The 16875-nt window shown below is 34.3% G+C and overlaps 2 protein-coding genes across 2 annotated transcripts; one reads left to right on the top strand and one right to left on the bottom strand.

Moving 5' to 3' along the window:
• Nucleotides 1–142: 142 nt before the first annotated feature.
• On the bottom strand, nucleotides 143–5243 carry LOC120626865 (isatin hydrolase-like). The gene is made up of 5 exons (XM_039894647.1): nucleotides 4934–5243; nucleotides 2795–2916; nucleotides 1927–2121; nucleotides 902–1078; nucleotides 143–281 (listed from the first exon to the last, which is right to left on the bottom strand). Exons 1-5 carry the CDS (start codon nucleotides 5146–5148, stop codon nucleotides 175–177), a joined length of 816 nt encoding a protein of 271 aa, XP_039750581.1. The 5' UTR covers nucleotides 5149–5243; the 3' UTR covers nucleotides 143–174.
• A 753-nt stretch (nucleotides 5244–5996) lies between these two features.
• On the top strand, nucleotides 5997–16680 carry LOC120626864 (TAF5-like RNA polymerase II p300/CBP-associated factor-associated factor 65 kDa subunit 5L). The gene is made up of 12 exons (XM_039894646.1): nucleotides 5997–6177; nucleotides 6256–6407; nucleotides 7059–7433; nucleotides 7826–7970; nucleotides 8604–8670; nucleotides 9477–9615; nucleotides 10015–10197; nucleotides 11695–11847; nucleotides 12889–13036; nucleotides 14779–14947; nucleotides 15678–15909; nucleotides 16544–16680. The coding sequence occupies exons 1-12, from the start codon at nucleotides 6109–6111 to the stop codon at nucleotides 16653–16655; spliced, it is 1944 nt and encodes a 647-aa protein (XP_039750580.1). The 5' UTR covers nucleotides 5997–6108; the 3' UTR covers nucleotides 16656–16680.
• The last annotated feature ends 195 nt before the right edge of the window (nucleotides 16681–16875 follow it).

The following is a 16875-nucleotide window of genomic DNA, read 5'->3' as shown; positions in this document are numbered from 1 at the left end:
CAAAAATCAATCTAAATTAGCGTAAAAACTTGATTGCTTGCTTTTCCCCATTTTTTCTATACGAATTTTTTGATCGAAGAATTTGAACAACACACTATAGGTTTGTCGTTAAAGTTTCCCATGAGAGGTAAAAAAAATAAAGTACATGAATATAATAATATTTATTATTATTAGTTAAAAATGGGTAGGTATTTGTTTAGGACAGATAGCCACTATTCGTAGAGGCGCTCCAGACCCTAAAGCAATTTTCATTGGCAATATCAGAGCTGTGCAACCGTAATCTGAAAAATATTATTTTTGTGAGCAATTAATTAGGTATTTACACACAGTAGATAAAGTACAGAGTAGAAGCAACACCATTAAAGAATATATGTACTTATAAAGGGTTGTCATGCTATCTCATTTGCACGAGGCCTTTTACAAATATATTCTTTAATGGCGCGGATTATACAGAAGTTTCACTCGTTTGATCTTAATAAATGCCGCGTTCAAAATAGCTTACAAAAATTGCAGAGCACTGCGTTACCTTTTAATAGCATTTGACCGTATTTGTCTTGAATTATCGGTCTCTCAAACCATTATTAGTTTTACCGTTCTCAAGTATAACAAAGAGCATATTAGTGCCACAATCCTTTGATAATTAGAAACTTAAATATTTTTTTGCAATTCATAATAAAATAAAAGTACTACGGCAATATGGCAATACGGCATCGCTTGTGGATATACATAAATACTTATATTATACAAATAACCCAGAAACTGTGTATGTTCATCTCACAAACATTTTCCAGTTTAGGGAGTCGAACCCAAAGGAAATGGCCGTCAAAATAACGACAAACAAACTTACCTTACCTAAATATTAGATGATATCGTGTCTAAAAGTAACTTATAGGAATCTTACCAGGCACTGATTCATCCAACTTGACGTTTTCAAGATTATAAAGACCTGCCGCAGATGCTATTTTGTGTACCGGATAATCAATACTCGAGCCTGGATCTACGGAAGCCGTATCAACGCCTATACCTACAATGTTCTTGTATGATGATGTAATCCATTCTGCTACTTCCGCACTTAAGCCTGGAACATTCAAAACACATCAAGTCGCATAATCAGGAAGCAAGCAGTTAATGTCGCAAACATCGTTGATTCAAGTAGATGTGATAAAGGGATTTGCAAAATTAGCTCAGATATGAATTGTTTTTGATGTCAATTTTTTAGCGCTGGCACATACGTTTAATATTCCACGTGTAACCGAATAACGAAATACTGTTGAAGGGGCATAAGTGTATTTCTCATAAGGAATCACCTGTATAAATATAGGTATAGATCAAAATAAGCATTTTTATTTTTCCATACAAACGAATTAAAAACATTCCAAGTGTTTATTTATGACAACCCTATACCCTATCCCTAAAAGACCAACACGCGCATATTACCTACGCTATGCGACGCATAGGTAACTAATAAAGTAACAGTAATCACTTGATCATAATTTTTCATGGCTGTAACTGATTTCTTTCAGTAAAAACTGGCAGTGGTTTACTCAAAAACTATTGGCGTTTCTGTTTTACAGATAAGTCTCCGAGACAGTACATAAAGTACCTAAAGCCTGTGATGTATTACTTCGGTTTTCATTTACACGTACATTATTAACTTAGCAAATAATAATATGATATACCTAAGTAAGTAAGGAGAGTATCGATAAACAATACAACTCTCTACTTTAGGTCTGGCGGTATCTTAAAAGAAAGATATCTATACAAAAACTATTGGCATTTATTTATTAACTGGTCTGTGTTAGTAAGTAATTATCAGCTATGGTTATGTAAGTGTGTTTCGATTTATAATAATTGCTTTCGAAAATAATTAGGTATATAATCAGAACCCTCATAAACATAGATAGGTCCTACCTACTAATCACTCACCTGGGAAGTTTAAAGTTCCATTTGGTTGTATTCCCAGGTATTTCTTTCTATCGTTAAAGAACTTGCTCCATCCAAACTTAAATACGATTACGCAAGGTTTTCCAAAATTATCGTTTAGCATGTTATCCAAATGATACTTTTGCAGTACAAAGGTCGGGTCATCGTTTACTTTTGAACTTATGTCTGCTATTATAACTAAAAGAGGAAAAAATAAATATAAGTAGGGTATAATAAATGGTCGTAATTTAAATGTTTGATTTGCCAACAGATCAACTAGGTATCAATATTTGGGGGGATACTTACAAAGTTTGTGGCTACTTAAGTTGGCTTACAGTAAATTGGCTAGCAAATACAAAATACTTACTAGGCATATATATAGGATAGGATAAGTTTTTCTATTCCTTTAAAAGTTAGCCCTTAACTACAATCTCTTTTAGTGGTAGGTAATGATGGGGTCTAAGATGGTAGCAGGCTAACCTATTAGGCTAAGTTAGGTCTGTAGGTAGGCACTAGCCACGGCGCCGCGCCACCTCCGCACCCAAATCAGAGGAAATTCCGAAATTATTAATTTACAAACTGTCCATGCTTGTGATCGGACCCGGAAAGTCCCGCTTAGAAAATGTCACGTACAACTGCACCAAAATGAAAGTAAGAAACAAATAACGTTTAGTGGCAGAACGTTTGTAAATGAAAATTGGAACCGAATTTGCGACTTAAATCCAGTGTTATTAGATCCCTTTTGCTATAACGTTATTGTGTTTCAATACGCGAAATCGATTCCTTGTTAACGAGCTGCAAATCTTATACTAAGGGCACTGTCCCAGTATCTATGAATAATATAATTATTATAATATATTTTTATACTCACGAGGCACAATAAGTTTGTCTAATGGTAAAGCTCCTACGCGTATGCCATTGACTTGGAAATGGTAAGGCGCATCTATGTGAGTACCACCATGTTCACCTGCTGCGAAATTATTAGCCGCGTACCTAAAGTAGAATTAAACATCATAAAACTTCTTCATGACAGATCTTGAAATATCATGGTCCCACCGAATCTAAACTCAATTTTGCTTTATAAAATGATGGTATTTTGGACCTGTTTTTGCTGGATCCTATTTATCGTACGTTTTTATCTGCATTCCAGTGTTAGTTCGCCATTTTCAACACGTAAAATCCGCTTACCTATTAGTTTCATCATCATGGAAACCAATGGACGTCTACTGCTTTTTTCTTACTAGTTAACTCTTGTGTGCAATCTCACCTGATGGTAAGTGATGATGCAGTCTAAGATGGTAGCGGGCTATCCTGTTAGGGAGTATACCAGTTATGTTTAAAGAAACCATACCCCTAATTGGTTTCTGCGCGACATCGTACCGGAACCCTAAATCGCTTAGCGGCTCGTCCTTGTCGGTAGGATAGGTAATTAGCCACGGCCGAAGCCCCCCACTAGATAAAAAATACCACGGCATTGTGCTGCTTAGGTCCAGCGGCTCCCTTGAACTCGTTTCATGACGTCTGTCCACCCTGTTGGGGATCTACCAACAACGCTGCGTTTACCGGCGCGAGGTCGCCATCAGGGTCATCATCCACATTTTGCATTTTCTCGTATACAGATCGCAAATGTCTTTTCTGCAAATTCGATATGTCTCGTATACGGTTCGCAAGTGTCTGATATGCTAGTTTGGTAGTTTTTGTATGTGCTTCGCGAGTGTCTTTTATGTAAAGTTTACGACGTCTCTTATACAGGTTGCATTTTTTGCAAGTAAAGTATATGTCTCGTATACAGTTCCTAAGTGTCTTTTCTGCAAATTTATTATTTCTTGTATACGGTCCTATTGTTTTTCTACTCTTTTTTTTTATATTTATCGACGAGCGCTTGACGGCAATCACACTTGATGGTAAGCGATGATGTAGTCTAAGGGAGAGCGCGCTTGCGGTAGAGGTAATTTTGGACCAATGCATAAGTTTAAAGAATGTGTTAAAATAAATTTATTACAGCGAGGTTATTATACAATTGATGAATTTCTTAATGACAAGGTTGCTTGGAAGGATCCGGCTCCGCTTTCATCTCTCACAAGATAGAAAAATGAATTTTGAAATGTAAAATGTAAATTGTAAATGTTGGAAAAGAGCAACTACTGAGTTTCTTGCCGGCTCTTCTTGGTAGAATCTGCTTTCCGAACCGGTGGTAGAGTCACACAAACATACATACTTGACGTTTCAAAAGTGCTTATAAAGTAGGCCTACTTGAAATTTTGAATTTGAATTTGAATTCCAGATCCTAGCGGTGCGGATCAGAAACAAAGATGCGAAGCGCTTCGTACGCGTCCGCGGTATATCGACCACGTAGGGATGCAGATCAAATAGTTCTTGAGCACACTCTCCGAAATATATCCTATAGAATACCGAAAGGCTGGCAACCTTCGACGATGTTCCAAACTCTGAAGTTTTCTTATACGGTTAGGAAGTGTTGTACCTACGTCCCGTATACAGGGTGCAAGGGTTTTTTGTTCATATTTAGTAGGTACATCTCGTTTACGATTCACAAATTTCTTTTTTCGCAGGTTTAGTAGGTACGACTCGTATACAGGTCGCAAGTGTCTTTCGTACAAATTTAGTACCTCTCGTACATAAATGTGTGAGGAATATAATTTAATAAAATTATTAATAGCAGTCTTCGAACAAGTAGATATTAGATAATTATAGACTTGATCGGATGAGACAGTGATAATTTAATTACCGTAACCCCGCCGTTCCGCGAACTTCTTGACCCGCTCGCGCTATTGTCAATAACCGACATGAGGATTATAGTATCCCAGATTTTACTGAACTACAATAACTACATAGGTAGGTTATACTTACTAGTTTAAATAACATAGATAGGTACCTATTTGGTTCATTAGTATTTAATCAAAATTGTTTCACTTCGTGGGGTGATAACTTATAAGTTGCAACAAACTATTTGCTAGTTTTAGATATACACTAATAATAAGAAGAAACTTACCAAGCACCATCACTGCCAAATGCTTCGTTCTTTCTTGTAAATGCAAAACTTTCCGCATTAGGCCAATAAATGGTATTTTTATCAAATGGATACGTCAAGTCAATAAATTCATAGTCCCCGTTAAATATTATATCATTTAGGGTTGGATTACTTCCAGCTACACACAAAATCAAATTAAATGCACTTATCAATATAGCGAGCGAATAATTAGACATGTCGCCTAGTGGTCGACAGCAAGGCAAATAAACACTCGTATCAGTGAAACGCGACACCTCGACGCGACGAAACGTTAATTGAGTAGGTATGGACCTCGTAAATTCATGCAATAATTTAGATGTTTGCTCTCTAGCCGCTGCAACCGACTTCGTCCGCGTTGCTCTTAATGTACCTAGAGACTAGATAGGTACAACAAGTTTGCACAAGTCGCCAGGTTCAAGACCACTTGTGCAAACGTAAATTATGTTTTTAATAAGGTAAATATAAGTAGTGTAACCAAATTTGAATAATAGCTTCTCCCAACGGGAGTGTTTTCTCATAATCACCATATTATAGCTTTTACGATTTTCTTAATAAGATAGATAAACTTTTAAAAATTGCTAAATAGATAGTGCCATGGCGCTAGGACACCATGGCGGCTCGGAAGAAACGCTTATGTCATATAGACGGGTTGGTGATGGCATTTGATGATAGTAGGCGCACAGAGGACGCTGCTACCCGTTCTCCGTTATACCTATTCCCTTAGTTACTATCGTGTGAAAGTATTATGCGTAAATTCATCGTTCTTAGTAGGTAATATTTGTACCTACTAAGAACGATGAATATACGCTTATGCTGCTGCATACTGACTTAGAACCATTTAGCCTTTTAGGCTTAGAACCATTTAGCCTTTTAGGAATCAACTTTTAAATACCTCTATAGCAATGTTACAACAACACTCACGCATGAATTTAAATTGAGCATACGGACTATAGATATATTAGGCAAAATATTTTTATAACCTGTAAGCACCTATCGAATGTCAATGTCACAAGTTGTCAAATGCCAATTGGTATGCGCTGTCACTCTAGTGTCACTGTTGTTTAATCACACATTCAATTTAAATTTTAGGAAAAGAAATCTAATTATTTTATTGTGACGCTAGAAGTGTATGAATTTAAATAGTTTCCTTATAATCAATGAAAAGAACCCGAAACGATGCAGTCAAAGCTGCCGTTACTTCCTACTTAGAAAGAAGGAATTATCCAGTAAGCTTTCTACACATACAAATTGTAACAGAGATTGATTTATTAATTGTAATAAAATTCTTATAATTTGCTTCACAGGATATTGATTTCTTTAATAATAGTTCAACCAGTCGAAGTGCTGAAGAAATGGCTGTTGCGACCATTGTACAGTATGAGTCCAGTCGGGCAAATTCAATTCTATTTTCTTGTATCAACAACGATCCAGGGCATTATGATGTTCAATATACAAGGTAACGAATTTTCATTAAAAAACACATTATATACAGCACAGTCAATTTACTAACCAACTCAATCTTAAATAAAGCAAAAACCAGAATTTGACTTTGTATTATTACTTCTATTACTAATAACTGAATATGTTGATTAAGTTGTTCCAAATTCTCTGAAGCCCACAAAGATCTCCTATCACTTTAATATTGAGGCAATGCAGCAGTTCAATGTTACAAAGCTAGTATAAAGAAAATAAAGTTTGAGTTAGCAAATAGTGACAGTGTAGTGTAATGTAAATGCTGCATTAGAGTTTGACTGTCAACATGGTTTTTTTTTATCTGGTCTATACTAAAGAAACTTAATATTATAACTAAATATTTTTCTATAAAATAATATAACAAAATCCCTTTTTCCCACTTAAGACAGCAACCAATTAATTAAAAAAATGATAACTAAGCATCAAAATTAATACTTATAGAAATAAACAAAAAAAATGCAATTAACTTTCTGGAGATAAGAAGTATGTTCTATCCCTCCCCTAGGATGCAGAATATCCCTATATCATTCCATAAAGGTTGGTGCAGTTATTAAGCCAAACATAGCTTGAAATATTCAAAAACCAGACACAATTTCAAATTAATTTTTATTACATTGTATATTATGAATTTTAGGCTTGTAAGTTTTATAAAGGAAATTAACATAGAAAAAGTTAAAAATGAATTGCTGGGACTACTTACCCCACTGCTATGTCACATGTATCTTGAGATGCTGCGTGGAGGTCACGGAGGTGCAGCACAAATGTTTCTGAAAAGACATTCTGCAACATTACCACAGAAGGATCTATCCTACCACCAACCTATTGATGGCAACCTACCATCAGCTTTATATCGACCAAATAGTTTAGAGCAGTTGTTCAACTCATTACAAAATGGTACAATAGACAATGAAACTCCAGAGAAAGACTATATGAATCAATTACTTGATGATATTGGTTCTGTTTATACTTTACAAGAAGTTGAATCTAGACCATCTATTGCAGCTTTTAGGTAAGAAAAAAAAAACTTATTAATTTTAAGATAAAAACAACAAAAAAACTAACCGCAACCTTAATCATAAGCATATTGCTTGACCAATGCTGGTCACTGGCTTGTGGTATAGAAATGCTTGAGAGCATAGGCCCACCTATATAGCTCCAATCTGGGGCGGCAAGCATACTTTATAATTTACTCAACAATACAATTTAACTCAAGAAACAGAATACTAAAGAAACCTGGATAACCTTTTAGCCAAAAATATTAGTCTTTTTGCTGTAAAAAACATAGATTAATAATCTATGTAGTTTAGTTAAAGTTATTTCAACTTTATTTAGCAGCAGTCTGCTCCTTAATAAATGTTTAAATATTTTTCTGTAATACCTTCTTTGCTACTTTGTTTACAGGTCCTGCAAATATGATATCTATTTATCGCAAGATGCACTAAATATGTTAAAAGCATATTTGGCTAAACATAGTCATGTCTTGCTAATTCAAGTTTTGCAGACATGGTTTCATATTGACATCAACAGTGATAGCAAGAAGAATTCAGTAAGTGGTTTAGCGTTATTATAAAAAAAAATCTTTAATATTCTAAAAATATTTTTTGTTACAACAATAGTAGAGACAAGTAAGAAAAAAGTATGATAAATTGACTGATACTGTAATGTTCACTGTAATGGTCGTATACGTTTCATACGGCGTTTTCCATAACACTTAAGAGGAAATAAACAGGTTAAAATTTCATATGCTCTAGAGATTTTTGTAACAACCTATTCACTCGCGATTCGTTCTGTTATTATTTCCGGCTGAGTCAAATCTACTATTGTTATGCTTTCGAACTAAAACTGAACATTTAAATCAATAATCATCAACTACAACGCGAAAATATTAACAATATATTAATTACGGTAAATGACGTGAAAGTTTTTTTTTAGCGCGCTAAGGCAAGTCAGACGTACAGCTTATTTTAAAAATATTGTAAAGGGAATATTTTCGTACGTAAAACATTACTAATTATGAATTGTAAATAATTCGAAAAAAAATATTTATCATTATTAAGATAATATTTGTTCATTTAAGAAAATGCGTAGGTAATTCAAGATGTTTTAGTAAGCCTTTTTGTACTTAAGCAAAACACACAACTAGGCAAAAACAATTAAAGAAACAACAAATTCCTTACAGGAAGATGATGAAGAACAACCTGAAGATGTAAATGCAAACTGTGAGGAGAAATTAAATGACAAACATGGTAAATGTCAATTTATCAACTTATCATCATATTGACCAACCAAAGTCCACTGACATTGGTCTTATTTATAAGCAGGAAGTTCCAAATTACAAAAAATCTTGTGCTACTGCATAATCATTAACTGCCAGCAACTCTTTTTGTGTTGTCTACCAAACCAGAAGCAAAAGCAAAAATAAACTCGTTGTGCAGTTTACTAGGCTACATAAAATTGCTAATTCATTGACGGCAATTGTATATTATTTTATAACGAATTACCGAATGATATCTTTGAGTTTGTCTCTCAATAAGTTCAAAGTTTATATAAAACGTTAAGCTTACAGAAAAATCCTATTATAGTGTTAAGGATTACTTAAACGATAAAAAAGCTTATGTGTGAATTGCTCTAACTTCATAGCTTAATATTAATTTACTGTGAGATGGTGATAACAAAAAATATCCCGACTTAGTTTGTTGTGGGCTCTTCTTAGACCAGGGCGCATTTGGAACCCTCGTTCGCCAACTTAAACCTAAAGTTTAAGTTGGCGAACGAAGTTATCACCATCCCTTTAAAATTATGTAAAGATAGTATGAAGGCTGTGCCTGTGATAGGCCTACGAGAATAAAGAAATTATGAATTTGAATTTGTATTTTGCAATGTTTTCCAAAGCAGGGCTGCTACTTGGCCTAAAAGCGAATTACAAGCTTTGCGGTAATATTTAGTTATCTGTCGCTATAAAAAGAATAATAATTAAGAAACAAATAGTCCACCAATAATTGAAACACCGTAAAAACTTATAATATTAGTGACTGTCATAATTTATTTGTAGATGTCTTTTCAAAGTGTAATGGTCATGCAGAATATCAGTCAGTTGATAAAGAGCTACGAGAACTGAAAGATGCCATAAAAGGTGTAAAAGAATCAACAGCACCACTAAAATTGTATAAGATTGCAACACCTGATAGTCAGTAAGTAGAGTATTAATATATTTTTTTTTATGAATGACTTAATATTTTTAATGCTTTGTATTTTGTGGGCAATAAAGTGTATTTGATTGATTGATTGATTAATAAAAATAACCATAATTTTAATATAATATTTAATTTTGATTTATTTTACTAAACAAATACTTCTATATATATATTATGTTGTAAATGGAAATTCCGTTTACTTTTTTCTAACGATACTTCATTAGAAATACATATTATAATGAAAACTTTATACAGTTAAATAATTAGTGGGATCAATCTTTATATTTTTAATCAAGGAATAATAATAGGCTTTTTTATTTATGTTATGATTTATTGGCATAAGACTTTCTTTCCAACCAGCCTGTATATTATAATTGTTATAATTCTACATTACAGCCTAGTATGTGCCAAAACGGATTTATACTGCAATGTGCTATGTGGTGGCTTTGATAATTCGGAAATAAGACTCTGGGATATTGGACAGAGTTACATTAAAAGAAAGGTTAACAGGAACATATCAGATATAGAACTTGCCTGTTGCATACCACCCGAACCAGAAACACCATTGGAAAATATTTTGTATGTATATTTTGATTTATTTGACGGCCGATTGGCGCAGTGAGCAGTGACACTTCTTTCAAGGCTGTCGGTTCGATTACTACAACTGGAAAATGTATGTGTGATGAACATGAATGTTCTTTAGTGTCTGGGTGTTTATTTGTATAATATAAGTATTTATGTTTATTATAATTCATAAAAATATTCATCAACTATCTTAGTACCCATAACACAAGCTACGCTTACTTTGGGGCTAGATGGCGATGTGTTTATTGTCGTAGTATATTTATTTTATTATGTAGGTAGAAAATTTCATAATCTCAATACCAATGACATAAAGAGCAACGGAGGATGGTGGATTTGGAAGCCTGAGAATTGGGTGTGGTGGTGTTTGGGAAGGCTTATGTTCAGCAGTGAACGTCAACAGGTTGAAATGATGATTAATATTACATTACTACCTCCATTTGTGGTAAACACACATTATGATCAAATAAATGTCAAAAATGTGCAAGCGGTGATAGCCTAGTGGTTCGGTTTCAATCAGTTTCACTCATGCACATCTGATGTTTATAAAATATCACTTGCTCTAACAGTGAAGTTAAACATCGTGAGGAAACTTGCATGCCTGAGAGTTTTCCATAATGTTCTCAAAAGTGTGTAAAACCCACCAATCCGCACTGGGTCAGGGTGGTGGACTATGGCCTAAAAAACCCTTCTCATTGTGGGAGGAGACCCGTGCTTTTTAGTGGGTTATGGGTTGATATGATGACGATGATGATCTAGGAAATCACAAACTTGGCACTCTGCACGAAGGCCCGATGACATAAAGAACGACGTAGGACAGGTGGATGAGGAAGGCTGAGGACCGGCAGGGGTATTACGTATCTCGCGACAGGCGCAAATCTTGCAATCACTGCTGTCAAACGCCACTTTTGTTTATTTATTGTATGGAAAAGTGACGTTTGAACAAAGTGATTGCAAGATTTACGCCTGTCGCAGGCCTGTCGCGAGATACGTAATCTCCCTGCGGGTGGTGGATTTTTTGGAGAGGCTTATGTTTAGTAGTGAAAATACATACTACGTATATTTGTAATATACAAACATTTTATAATCACGTAAATATCGGAAAACTTGCAAGTATTGGATAGAAGCAGGCGTTACTTTGCGGAAATCCATAATATATTATGAAAAAAAACATACAAACATACAGGTGAAGCTAATAAAAGCGTGTTAATGAAGCTTAATTTGCTATACTCCGCGAACAGCACGAGAATCTGTATGGTGTAATTTATAATTTCTTCAATCCGTATACTCCACAACAAACAGATCCTCGGCAATGTACCCTCTACGCACGTTTCGCTCCGAAACCGGAGCATCCTCAGGAGATGTTGACTTTACAATGAATAATTGTCAAGACTTAAATTTTAATAATATATTGAAAAGTAGAATAAAAATAATTGTAATGTATAATTTTCATAATAAACTTGCAAGTCTTATAATATGACACTTTTTTTACAGTCAAGTGGGAACAGGATTAGCCCTGAGAGGACACTCAGGACCGGTACAGGCTGTCAGTATACTCTCGCGGGAGGAGTTGGTTCTATCTGCTTCTCACGACACCACGATGCGGGCCTGGAGGCTTGCAGATTATTCCTGTGCGTCAATATACAGGTACTTATCTTATGACTTGTATGCTAAAAATAAAGATTATCCGTAATATATTTATATCTAACTAGCTGTTCCCCGCCACGCTTCGCTGTGGCTCATTGTGAGTGAATGGTTGAGAAAAATAGAAAAAAACAATCCTTGATGCTTATTATCATGCTAAAATTTCAGCTCAATCGGTGCAGAACTTTTTGAGTTTTTGAAGCGTACACAAACCAACATAACATTTTTATATATATAGATGGTATAAGTTAATGTTAATTGGGTTAAGTTAACGGCCACCCTAACGTAGCGGTTAGCGATATGGTTTTAAGTGGGATGTCCCGGGTTCCATTCTCGCCAAGTGCAATTTAGATATTTATAATTTTTGAATTGGTCTTGTCTGGTGGAAGGATTAGGTCTAGTTACCACCCTACCGACAAAGACGTACCGCAAAGCGATTTAGCGTTCCCGTACGATGTCGCGTAGCAACCGATTAATAATAATAATAATAATAAATCTTTATTTGGAACAGTTGCAATGGCACTTAAAATACTAGCAAGGGTGTCACTGCAATAGTAAAAACTGTGCTGCATGTACCACTGCCCACCTCCGAGTTTATAGTACAGTAATTATACAACTGTTCCACTAGATTTAGTGTGTGTTAGTGTGTGTGTGTGTGTGTGTTTATATTATAGATATACGTACGTACTACAGATTAGGGGTTATGGATTGAGTATAACTGGATTGAAAAAATAAACAAAAGCTGTTATTATTAGAAATATATTTTTTTATATTTTATATAAATGCGTGTTAAAAAGGTCTAAAATTATTTTTTCAGTTGTAAGTTTGTCAGAATGCATCCATCGAAATCATATCATATCATATGGTCACGGTATACGGCTTGACATGGTCTATGTCAAGGTTATAATTGCATATGTAGAACGTATCAAATGATTTCCGAAGAGTTTATAAGTATGGTTGAATGCACTTATATCAGGAAATACTAATAAAATAATAATTTTATTTAATATTAATAAATAAATAGACGATTTAATAAATTTCTAGGGGTCACAACTATCCAATCTGGTGCATGGATGTATCTAAGAACGGTTTGTTCATAGTGACCGGATCTCATGATAGGACTGCCAAACTGTGGTCACTAGACAGAACTTTTCCAGTGCGAGTATTCGTTGGGCACACATCTGATGTTATCGTAAGTATTCTCGCAATACACTTGACATAATATAATGTTGCTTTTTCAAGTCAGTTACGTCACGTCATATTCATATTCGCGTCTACTTATTGGGTTTTATAATTTTTATTTAGGAATTATAATTTTTTTTAATTTAAAATGCATAGAAAAAATTTCGGAACTAACCGGGTTTGAACCTGCGACGCTCTAGCAATCGCGGCCTGAAAGCTTTAACCAACCGTAGATGCTGAAATTAGTATATCTCTTTTATTATTTATTATTTATTTTATTTATTTATTATTTAAACTCTTTATTTGTACACCACTACACAGTTAGGAAAATAAAGGACGAATAGAGAGAAACACAAAAAAAAAAAAAAAAAAACTGGAGTAGAATACAAAAGGCGGCCTTATCGCTAAAAAGCGATCTCTGCCAGGCAACCTTAAGATTAGGAGACAACAAGAGCGAGAACAAATAGGTGGTGTAAAATTATTATAAACCTACATACCAATAACTACATACGAATACATAAACAAAATATACACAAATAAAAACATAAAATAAAATATTTATAAATAAATTTAAAAATAATAAACTAATATATATTCTGAAAAGCTATATTAATTAATAGTGATATAAAAATAAAAACCAGTCGTCTTATTGCGCAAGATAATAAGCTTTAACTGCATTTTTAAACATATCAAGCGATTTTGCCTGTCGTATGTTCGTAGGGAGAGCAACGAGTAACTTTTATATCCTTCTTATAGCGACTGTAGGAAACTAGTAGGAAACATTGCAGTTTCGATGCTACTTTTTTAGAGGTCCATATTACAATGAGACACGTTTGAAACAAGAGATTACACATAGCTTTTTATCATTTTTATTAGTGTTTTTACCTATACTTTGAGAAATTATCAAGTTGGGTTGTTAGTAAATTAAGTGGTATGGTAAAGCCATACATATGTAATAAATACTACAAAACAAATGTTATTATGAATCCCTTATCCCTTTATCTTACCGGGATTATTATCCTCTGGGATACAAGCTGCCTGTGCCGAATTTCATTAAAACCGAACATAAGTAACAAACAAACAGACATACTTTCATATTTATAACCACCAATTACCAGATGAGATTGAGATGTCTCTCAATAAGTTCAAAGTTTATATAAAACGGAAGCTTATAGAAAAATCCTATTATAATATTAAGGATTACATGTATGATAAAAAAGCCTTGGGTATGGATTGCTCTTACTTCATAGCTCAACATTAACTAGACTGTCAGATGGTGATAACAAAAAAAAACCTGGCTAAGTTTGTTGTGGGCTCTTCTTAGACCAGGGTGCGTTTGGAACCCTCCTAGCTTTACTTTTAAGTTAATGAATGCAGTTATCACCATCACTAACATTAGTGTAACATGTTAAATGTTTGAACGTTTTTTAAGTGCCTGTGAAAAAACATTTTTGAATTTTAATTTGAAAGCAGTTTGCCGATTATTTTTCGAATACCTACTCTTGGTGGGGAACTACAACATCGATAATAAAAATTCCAATTTAGCCTAACAATCATCAATCATTAATTTTAACATGAAGACCAAATTCGGTAGTTTGTGATGATTGCAGGTAATGACGACTGAACGCTTCATAAGTGCCTGTAATAAGGTCTACGTGAATTCAACACTTTTGAATTTGTATTTTGAGTTAAGGTTCTTGCAAGTGCGTTTGTAACTTGGGCAAAGTAGATTTGAGCTAGAGCTTGTTGCAGTGTGTCAAGTTCCATCCTAATGAAGCGTACATGGCGACGGGTGGCGCGGACCGAAGCGTGCGGTTGTGGAGCGTGTGCGACGCGCGACTCGTACGCGTACTGTGCGGGCACCGAGCCCCCGTACGCGCGCTCGCCTTCTCTCCGCTCGGAACGCACCTAGCCAGCGCAGGTAACTTGTGCTTATAATAAATAACAATAAATATACTACGTCATTACATTACAAACACACATCCTATTCTACCCCTAAAATAAGCGTAACTTTGTTAAAATGACTGATGATTATTTTTTTTTATGAATAATATTCATAAATACTTATAAAATAAATATAAACATCCAGACACTAAAAAACATTTTTCATTACACAAACACCACCTTTTTTGAAGGAACTAACGCGGACGGCCAGAACTTGCTTCGATCTTGCACCGACGGCAAACTCCAGTTTCCATTCAGTCGCACGAAATACTATAGTAACTCTCTTACGGTTAATTGTGTCAGACTCTGGAATTCCCTGCCTGCTGACATACGTCAGGCTTAATCTCTAAATATATTCAAGAAGCGTTTGGAAAACCATTTCTTATCTATGTAACAATAGTGTGTATATACTTATACATAATATGTATATACTTATATATATATTATGAATGTATGAATAAGTAGTTTACTATAATTATTTTGTATATATATATATATATATAATCCGTACCAACTTGTTCCTTCAGGACTCTCAGGCATGCAATAATGGCTGGATGTTCTTAATTCTGTCTATAGCATATAGATTGCAACAAACTCTCTGGTCTAGCAAGCTATGTTCGTGTCACTAACACTTTTTTTGTCCAATCTGATATCTAAAAGCGAAAAAACCAATACAGAGCTTGACTGATAATTAATTATCTTTTCAGGTGATGATAAAAAGATCAAAGTTTGGGATTTAGCAGCGTGCAATTGTGTGCACGAGTATAGAGGGCACCATGGTAAAGTTACTGCCCTTGATTGGTCCGCTGTGGGAAAGCAGAGTTTGACTAACCGAGTCTCACCAGACCCAAACGATACCAATACAGACAACTCAATTTTATGTTCTGCCGGCATGGATGGCATCGTCAAAGCAGTATGGGATAGTTGCATAAAAAATAAGTAAGTAAAATGTAAACTTAATCATGCAATATACTTTTAATATTTTTAAATTCATGATTCAGTATTTTCCGGGATGCAATCTATCTCTGTAGTAATTATAAATATTTCATAATTCATTTCATTCATGAAAACCAATGTTATTATGCATCCCATAGGAACCGTTTATCTTAGCAGGATTATTATCCTCTGGGATGCAAGCTGCTTGAGCCGAATTTCAAAAATCAGTGTGTCAGTTAAGCTGAACATAAGTAACAAACAAATAAACAAACAGACATACTTCCATATAATATATAATATTATTATGAATTATTTTCTAAACTAATATCATACAGCTGTCGTTTTGTGTCTCTCATCTCAGTATTACTACAGAGTAAAGAAGATGAAGTTAATTATGCAGTGAAGAAAGGACCCTTATAGAATTCTGTTGTGGTCCTATACAATGTTGTGACTCTGGATTCAGAGGAGTTGATTCTGGAAGGAATATTATATATGAACATGACAGAATGAAATTAATATATCCTATAAATCTAATCTATAGACACAACTGTCAATCATCACTGTGGTACTAGCAATCTAATTTGCCTAAAATGAAATGTTAAAAAATGTATAATTAATTAAGTTATTTCTGTTACAGGCAGGTGTCCAGCCAGGATATTTCAACCTCTATTTACAACACAAAATGTTCATATTTAGTGGATGTGCAAGTACATCCAGAATGGTTGGTGGCAATAGGAGCTAAACAATAACTGAATAAATCGTTTTTGTTTATAATCTGTTTTTTATTTAATATAAGGATTGAAGATGTCATCAGTGGTTTCAGCCTTTATGAGACAAATAAATATCATATAACTTGATAGTTCAATTTAGTCTAATCTAAAGTAGAACTTACAGAAAAATTGCAAAAAAATAATGGCTTTAAATTAATAAGCTTTTAACCTTAAAACTTGGTTAAAAGTATTACATTTA

This window comes from Pararge aegeria, chromosome 10 (genome assembly GCF_905163445.1).
Source record: "Pararge aegeria chromosome 10, ilParAegt1.1, whole genome shotgun sequence".
Classification (NCBI taxonomy): domain Eukaryota; kingdom Metazoa; phylum Arthropoda; class Insecta; order Lepidoptera; family Nymphalidae; genus Pararge; species Pararge aegeria.
The sequence above is the reverse complement of the archived record's forward strand: the minus strand, read 5'-3'. Positions and strand labels throughout refer to the sequence as shown.